The sequence below is a fragment of the Amphiprion ocellaris genome, chromosome 12 (assembly GCF_022539595.1).
Source record: "Amphiprion ocellaris isolate individual 3 ecotype Okinawa chromosome 12, ASM2253959v1, whole genome shotgun sequence".
Classification (NCBI taxonomy): domain Eukaryota; kingdom Metazoa; phylum Chordata; class Actinopteri; family Pomacentridae; genus Amphiprion; species Amphiprion ocellaris.
In genome coordinates this window covers 23986877-23995727 of record NC_072777.1, presented here as the reverse complement: position 1 = coordinate 23995727, position 8851 = coordinate 23986877, and the positions used below count along the sequence as shown (strand labels likewise).

At 38.1% G+C, this 8851-nt stretch overlaps 1 protein-coding gene across 3 annotated transcripts; it reads right to left on the bottom strand.

Moving 5' to 3' along the window:
• Positions 1-2928: 2928 nt before the first annotated feature.
• On the bottom strand, positions 2929-8851 carry ndufaf4 (NADH:ubiquinone oxidoreductase complex assembly factor 4). 3 transcript variants are annotated; one of them, XM_023296965.3, is made up of 3 exons: positions 8672-8851; positions 8476-8570; positions 2929-6004 (listed from the first exon to the last, which is right to left on the bottom strand). In XM_023296965.3, the coding sequence occupies exons 1-3, from the start codon at positions 8841-8843 to the stop codon at positions 5699-5701; spliced, it is 573 nt and encodes a 190-aa protein (XP_023152733.1). In that variant the 5' UTR covers positions 8844-8851; the 3' UTR covers positions 2929-5698. The 3 variants fall into 3 exon arrangements, with proteins under 3 accessions (XP_023152733.1, XP_023152734.1, XP_023152736.1); XM_023296966.3 differs by having other exon boundaries at positions 8708-8851; XM_023296968.3 differs by having other exon boundaries at positions 8476-8567; positions 8708-8851.

Sequence of the window (8851 nt, the reverse complement as noted above, 5' to 3'; positions counted from 1 at the left end):
CTCCGGAAAGAGCCCGCAGGCTGATACTACATCCTTTCTGCTCCTTCAAAATAAGAGCATGAATAGTTATTTTGCTCTATAAACAAACGGTAGGTCTTTCATAAAAGATATATTGGGTGAAAAAAAAGTATAAATGTTACTTTTGAATAAAGATTATTGATCATATCGCTCAAATTTAAGAAATAATAAAGAAACCACAAATTTCTGATTTTTTTAAACCCCTTGTTATAGTATGTTTATTACTCCACCAAGGAATGCAGCAATCGGCGTGTGTTTGTCTATCTGTGCGCAACATTACTCAAAAATGGACAAAAGGATTTGGATGAAATTTTCAGGGAAGGTCAGAAATGACACAAGGACCACCTCATTAGATTTTGGCAGAGATGTGGCTTACAGTCTGGATCCATGGATTTGTTGAAATTCCTGTATCATTGCGAGATAGCGGCATGGCATTGTAACTATGACAACCAGTGAACACTGTCAGCTGCCTGCTGATGATCACATGATTGCGATCCTACTACAAATTGACCGCTGCAGACTTATCGGACTTATCCATCCGAAATCATACAAGGAACAATTGATTAGATGGTAAGGGTGTTTCCGATCCCACCAATTCCCACCGCCTGCTACATATTTGGGTCACATGATTCAGTATCCGTACATAATGTACATATGCGTAACACATGTCTGTGCTCAGCGCAACGTAATTTTTTAATTAAATATTTCATCCGCCGGAAATGATATAATGACTGAGCAGCCTTGGCGGAGTTGCAACAGCACTTTTCTGAATTGCTTTATAATATCAGTTTATGAATCGTGCAATTTTATTTCATATTTCTCAGGTGCAATTTTTCAATTTAATGTACCACATTGTTAATGTAATGTGCAATATTTCATTTTAATTCCATTTTTCAGGTGCAATATTTCATCATCAGGTGTGATATTACTTATGATCTCATTGTAATTTCCAGCGTTACTTTTTACTGTTCTATTTGCAATATTTCCTCAAGCGCTTGTCCAAGATCAGTTTCTTTACTATTAGTAGCATTTAATTTCATGTGCAATATGTAATGTGCAATATTTCATATTTTCATTTCTCGGGTGAAATATTTCAATTTCATGTGTAATATTTCACTGTCATGTACCACATTGTTAATGTAATGTGTAATATTTCATTATCGTATGTGATTACTTATTGTCTCATTATAATGGCCAGCATCAGTCTTTTACTGTTCTATTTGCAATATTACTTTTATCAATAGTTTCTGCAATATCAGTTTCTATATTATGTGTTGCATTTCATTTCATAAGCAATATGTAATGTGAAATATTTCATATTTTCATTTCTCAGGTGCAATATTTAAATTTCATGTGTGATATTTCAGTATCATGTGCAACATTTTGATGATGCGCAGTATTTTACTTTCATGTACAATTTGTCAATGTAATGTGCAATATTTCATTTTCATCTCATTCTTCAGGTGCAATATTTCAGTTTAGCATGCACTATACTCATTACCTCAATACAACTGCCAAAATTACTCTCTACTGTTCTGTTCTTTACATTTTTTTAGCTAACTTATTTTATTTAGGTACTGTATCACACTTATATCTTATTGCTTTTTAACTAATTTGCTGCATTTCACTGCACTGCATTTCTTATGTAATATCATTTTGTTTTTTTCAGAGCAATATGAGAGAATAGAATAGAATAGAATAATCAGATTTATCGGCCAACTATGTGACTACATTGTATGTCAATATAATATAAATATTGCAGGTACAAGTTGTTGCATGTTGCAATATGTATGTGCATAATAAAAACAGGACTGTTTTGCAATGTGAAATCTAATGATGATACTCGGGTGTTGATTAGAGTTCAGTTCAGCGATGGCTCCTGGGAGAAACTGTGTTTTTAACTTGAAAGTGTGAGCTCCCAAGGCTCTGCAGCATTTTCCAGATGGCAACAGTGAGAAGTGATAACAGGTGTGGCTTTCATCCCACAGAATGCTGTCGGCTGTACGGAGGCTGAGATCTGAAGATGTCTTCCAGTGTGGGTGGGGGAAATGATTTTGTGGGACGTGTATAATTGTGTTTTAACATGCAGTCAGTGTAGATTCTGAATGATGCAGCGCACATTCCGAATGCAGAATTCAACATTGTATCCGTCTATTTCCTAGAATTTCACCTTTAATGTTGCTGCAACATTACCCTGACAGAGTAAGTACATGATTTGGTTGTCGAAACATTATTCTGCAGATGTAATTAGAATCACTCTTACATTGTACTCCAAATTAAGCATGCTTTAAAGAAAGTTCTGTTTTGATCATTCCAAAGCTGACTAAAACACTGTTCACAAGAAACTTCACACAAACATGATTTTTTTAAATATATTCTTCTCTGCCCTGACTGCAGTTTATTGTTTAATTTATGAATCAATCTCTCTAAGAATATTGCTATTTGTTTTCTGTACCGTTTCCACACTTATTAGAAACATCTACATTATTCTGAAGGCACAACAGCACAGCATGCAGCAGCTTCCTGTCTCTGTCTGTGTCTAACTTGACGCAGCTTTGTGTTCCCACCATCAAAAGCCAGTTGAGGGGCGAAAGTGCACTTTGAAGAGGATACGCCCCCTTTCCCAGCGTTGGCCAATATAAACGACAGAATGTTTGGAAAGTGGGCGTGGCCTTGTTAGGAGGAAGCGCTTTTTTGGGCACGTGTATCTGCGTGCTGCGGGTGGTAAAGATGACAAATGGAGCCTGTTGGTGCGAAAGTGAGCAGTGTTTTCATAGGATTATTTACTGTGTGTCTGTAAAAATTTGAACAGCTGCTTGAAAACACAACACTGGTAACATATTATCATGTTCATTTAAAAAAAAAGAATATCTGACTGACTCAGATGCAATACAAGATATCAACACATGATCAAAGATAAAATCATTTTATTTTTAAAAAGTGTGCGTATATGCAGCGAACTGGTGCCACAGGATCATTTAGAAATAAACTCCACGTTGTTCCGACACCTTTCTTTCTTTTAAGGTTTACTTAACTTCCACATGAATGGCATTAAAACAGCACATCCATAATGTTGCCACCAATATTTAAATTCAAACCAATAGGGTGATGTTTCTATATTTTCCTGTCTTGTGGACGTCCTCGTGTAAAAAATTTGCAGATAGATTGAATACTGCATCAGATTTGGGCTTCTTTGCCAGTTTTTTTTTTTTTTCAGATTTATGCAGAAATTAAGGTTTTCAAGATGTTTTACATTCTTTCAGAATCAGTTACAATAGTTAACGTCTCATCTGTTTTCTTTAAACATAATTTGAGCACGTTATCTTCCCCAGTAGATATTTTGTTGTCATCTACCAGGAGTATCAGCTATTACTCATCAGATTTGCATGAGTTCTGTATTTATCTGAAATAACTGCATGAATATTCTGAGGTAAACTGTGAAAACATAAACTGCACTTTGCTCAGGGAGGTTTGGATTTGGCACACTATCTGCCAGCCTTGGCAACACACAGCTACCTACCTGTAGATTATTTGAACCCACAAGAGGGATTTATTAAAGCCTTTGCTTGCTGCAGAATTTGTTTACAAAAAAAAAAACAAAAACAACACAGAATACATATTAGCTCTTTGATTAAAGAACCCTGAGTGGAGCTAAAGTAACCTCGACTAACAGGACATCACTGCTGGATGAGATGGACTCAAACAAACATCTTTCTGGCATATGTCCCCCTCAGATAGTTGCCGTTTCCCTTCTACACGACACCTGCATGTGTAGAAATAAATGGATGTGTACTATATGAAACGCTGCTTTTACTGTACCGATACACACACAAGATGAGATTTAACAGCATGAACATTTTAGTATGTTGGAAATGAACCATTTGCTTTCCTTCCAAGAGTGAAATGAGGAAGTCAACATGAATCTCTTGTATGTGTGTTATGTATAGAGGAAGAACTCGGATAGTACAGGTCAAATGAGAAATTTCCCAATGTCAAACTAGAGTCCTACATATTAATATTTGACTTGGGTATGAGAGTTTTTTTTATCAGTAAATTGTACATGGGTTAGGTGGTGGCGCAAGTTGTTATAAGACGCATCATGCAGGGCAGCCTCTTTGAAAACATGATATTCTTAAATATGCACGATAAGGCTGTAGTCTCCAGCTTATTTTACAGTCAATATGCTCTCATTAAACCAAAGTCTCAATGGACAGACAATCGCTGGTGTAACTTCTATAAGAAGAAAAGCGAAGCATCAAAAGCAATACAAAATCAATGCATTATTTTTGGTGATGGGAGCATCAGATGACCTGTGAACAACCCCACGTTTTTGCAGCTTGTCCAACCTGATAGACACAGCTAGGTTCAAGTTACTGATCTTTTACTCAACACTTACTCTGAGTCAGCTTCAAACTCACTGGCACCATATCACAGTTGTTGGTGTGGCTGTATTTTGTTAAAATAGAGAATCAAAAACAGTAGGCTACCGTCTCTGTATTATATTCCTCAGTAATCCCTCTACTGGAGCAGCAGCTGATATACTTCCGTTTTCAGAAATGACATGAATATGACAAATATTCACTTTTGCACTGTAGTGGATTTAGATTATCTGGAGATACCATTACTTTTTCTTCCCTCAGGACCAGTCGATTGGTTGAAGAGCAGGTGCAATTTCAGAACACCAAGATTTTCTTTGGTTGATGACAGTCGGAAGCATTATTAGATTATAACCATTGATGCAGTATTTGTCATGTAAAATAATTTTCAAAAGGGTAAAGTAATGGCGTGGAAATGCTCAACTACATGAAGCTCTAACTACTAAAGTATTTATTTTGCCCCAGTGAGTTCAGAGGTAGATTTAGCTAATAGCTTAGCATAAATACCGATGTGCACCAATGTGACCTGTGTGTGGATATGGTATCAGATAATGAAACCTGATCCATGGCTCTTTGCATTTACTCCTGCTGTTAAAATGTGATTTTGTAACCTCGATTTTCCGTTGTGATTTGATCTCACTTTGCTCATTAGCTGAGCAGAACTGACTGACAAACACAATACATTCCGAGTCTAGTGAAACAATACTGCTGCATATCTCGAGCTACTTTAGCTAGCAAGGAGTTACATAACCGTTCAACTTGTGGTTCTGCTGCGCGAGTGCAATGATTCCAAACCTGGTGGTGTTTCTATGGAACCAAACCCAAATTTGCATCTGGGCTTTATGCTAAGCTAGGCTAACTACATCCTGACTCCAGGTGTGCACTTCACACACAGACATGAGACCGATAACCATCTGAACGTGTCACTCTAAGAAGACAAATCAAGATGTAACTTTTTCTAAATATGTTGAAGTTTCTTGACCTATCATTGGACATCCGACCTCATTTCAAGATCCCAAAAAACCTCTAAAAATCTGAGTATGAATACCTTTGCATTCTAGTTTCATCCGACGAGTCACCAAAAGGTTTCCAAAGAAACAATGCCGTATGTTCAGATTAAATGTCAGCAATTATTTTCATTTTTCTGAATTTGTGTCCATACACCAACCTTCAGCCACCAATAAACCTCATACTGCATCCAACAGTTTCAGTCAGGTCACTCTTCCAAAGAAATACACTGAAACACATAAATAAATCTGTAAGTATTTTCCCATTTAACAGCTATCCACCAAAAGACTCGAGTCCTACGAGGCCTTTATCTGTTTGCCAGTTCCGGACTTGGGAGGAATGATCTCAACCTTGAAAGGGACGAAGAACTCTAGAACAGCTTTTGTGTCTTTCAAGTCTAGACAATACTCCTGTGCGATCTTTTCTGGCGTCCACGTCTGAGGCTGGTGCTGGTGGCCACCGAGGGCTTTCATGGCCTCAACGATGGTCAGTTTGCCTTTAGGAACGTCTGTGAGTTCCACCACGCCAAACATGTCTCCTGGGAAACTGAACTTGAGTGGGCGCCGGCCTGTTTCTTTCCCGGTAGTCACTGACTTTGAATCCTGTGGGAACATCAACCAACAGACAATGAGTGTAAATTACTTTTTCAAAAATCTGCTTTTTTTTTTTAAGCATAAAAGTGTCTTTAGGGGATTTATGATTTGCAACTTGTGACAGTATCAGATTCTCTCTGAATGTTATCTCATCTTGGCTATCTCGGAGACAAACTGCAAACAAAATAAGTTGGTTGTAGTTAAATGTTTTTAAAAAATGTCAGACCTATAAGAATGCTGCGGAAAAAGTTGGCATATTTCAATCAGTGATGCCCACCTCAAAAAATTCCAGACCTTCAGAAAGCAGCAGAGCTTTTGTGGAAAAACTATATCCTTTGCACTTAATTTAGACTCTGATTCCTCTGTGTAAAAATGCACTGAGTTCCTCAAAAGTTTTATGTTCATGGAGAAAGTTCCTGCACTGTCTCAGGGTTCATTAGCTTGCAAGCTGTTTATAGTAATAATATAATAATGACAATACTTTATTTAAATAGAACCCATAAGAATAGTGTTCACAAGGTACTTTGACAGTCAAGCACAATCAAGCACGGCATCAGGAAACAAGGCAGAGCAGTCAAATAAAATAAAGAGTAAAAATGTTAACTTAAACGAATAATTAGCTGGATTACGACGCAAATCAAACAAAGGAATGAAGCAGTTTAAAAGTTGAAGAATAAGACTCAAGATTAAAAGTTACAAATTAAAAATTCAAAAATCTGAGAATTAAAGATGACACCGCACCAAAGAACTAGGCAGCTAAAATAGAACATGTAAAATAAACAGGACGTAATACAGAATAGAACACTAAAACTAGTTAAATCTAAAAGTAAACTTCACATAAAAGCAAGTTTATAAAAGTGGGTTGAAAGAAGTGGCTGATTCTGCAAGCCTTATCTCCTACAGCAGGTGCGAGTGCATCCTGTCTGGAGTTTATGTCAGGCAAATCACAGGGAATGGATATTTTTGGTGACTTTAGCTGCATTCATTTTCAAATTAACAAGGTTAAACAGATTTTTTGTGAAGCTTCTGTTGGCATTCTTAATGGCTAATTACTGCCACTGGGAAGATATATGTTCTATTGTGACATTTTTTGGAAATCAAGGCCAGCTGTTGAATTAAAAATGTAACAAATCCTGAAAGAGGTCATTTGTAGCATAGAACCCACAGAGAATTATACACCTCTGCTGTTCCCTTCAACACTACGGAGCCTTATTGGTTTAGTTGTCTGATCACAAACTTTACTGTTTTGGTTTGGGGTGCAAAGGTCCATGCATTTATCCCAAATTGTTTGGTACAAAAAATTAGACTTCTGTTCAGTACACCTGTGATCAAACACACTTGCTCTTAGAATTCTATTTATGAGAACGTACTAGACTGGCTCAGTACTCGGAACAAAAATTCTAGACCCCACAAAGCCTCGTAGCACACTAGTAGGGGTAGCCTTTAAAGCTGCAGATTTTGTGACATTTGTATGATTTCTTCAAACTCGCAGTCCACCTTTTTAATCGGACTTTGTGCTTGCAGAACCTGCAGCTTCTCTCCATGTGGAGCTGAAATAAAGTTAATTTCAACAAGGTGGAGTTGGAGGTCATTTTGCTTTGTCAACAACATTTAACAATATTCAGATATCCAGATATCCAGTTCATATAAAGTTGATCAAAAGCATTCAGTCTCAGCAAGATTTGTCCAAGTTAGTGGCATCAGGTAACACTTTAGGCTGCTTAAATAGCAGACATGTGTAACAGTGACTTCTTTGAATGTAATTACTATTGCTGTTAGTTAACAAAAACCATCATATGCCATATACATCAGGATAACGGTAGGTTTGAAAGGTAGATGCCCTCCAAGCCTATGTAGCAGCAAACAGCAGACAAGCACAGATTGATATGGAGCTAACGTGTCCTTCCAGTACAACAGACAAACAAAACATTGTTTAACAAATGATTCAGAGAGAACATTCAGGTCATCTGCTGGCCACAAGCTGAATCACTTACATGCACAAAGAGTATATATACTCACACAGGAATGAAGCAAATAGAGTTTAACACTGACTTAATAAACACTAAGCATATATAATGACTAAACCAGTTAATTATTGCATTTTATACTGAAAATAGTAACAGCCTAGTACTCCATATTAATCAGCTGCAATGGTATTCAGGTGAAATGGAAATGTAGTTTCGCAGTTAAGGACAGAAACAGTGTCCTGAATGACGTAACTCATGCTATATACATTGTACTGCTTTGTATTTTTAAATCAGGAGCCTCGGCCTGATGTCTCCAGCTCTGTATAAATGACTCTACCTGCTTTACGACTACAGACTGTGGCTGTTTATTGTGGCATTAAAAGCCTGGGGAAATACACTCAGAGTTCATATAGTTAGCAATGTCTGAATGAGCTCGTAATGTCATTAGTGAAGCCAAATAAAACATCAAAGAGCCAGTCAGAGAGGGAGAAACAGTCGGTGTCCTGGACTGACCTCTGCTGCAGCGGCTACTGGGTCTGTGGACTCCACGTACACGGATCGGAGGGCGGCCAGCAGCGGGTCGTTCTTCTGGTTCACTGCGTCCGCTGCTGAAACACAAAACAAACCCCTCAGTAGGTGAAATGTTCTAGACGCTTCTGTGGAAAAGCTTAAAGAACGAGCCCGACACGACTTGACCCCCGAGGCTAACTTGTGTAACCAGCTAGCGGAGCTCCGGGACGCTCACCCTCCGGGTTGGCGGCAGTCGGCGGCAGGTTGGCCGGGTGCCGAGGAGCCATTCTCGGCTTCTCTTTGGCGAGTTCTCGGTGCACCCGGTTCTCTAGGTTGAAATTTCGGAACATACGTCCAACCCGAGCCCCCATGTTGTACG

Bases quoted from the DNA above. Each gene is read 5' to 3' on its own strand.
- ndufaf4 (XM_023296965.3), bottom strand. From the start codon at position 8,843: ATGGGGGCTCGGGTTGGACGTATGTTCCGAAATTTCAACCTAGAGAAC. The intron at 8,571-8,671 runs GTTAGCCTCGGG...TTTGTGTTTCAG, and splicing joins TCCGCTAGCTGGTTACACAA to CAGCGGACGCAGTGAACCAG. The intron at 6,005-8,475 runs GTCAGTCCAGGA...ATGTTCCCACAG, and splicing joins CAGTAGCCGCTGCAGCAGAG to GATTCAAAGTCAGTGACTAC.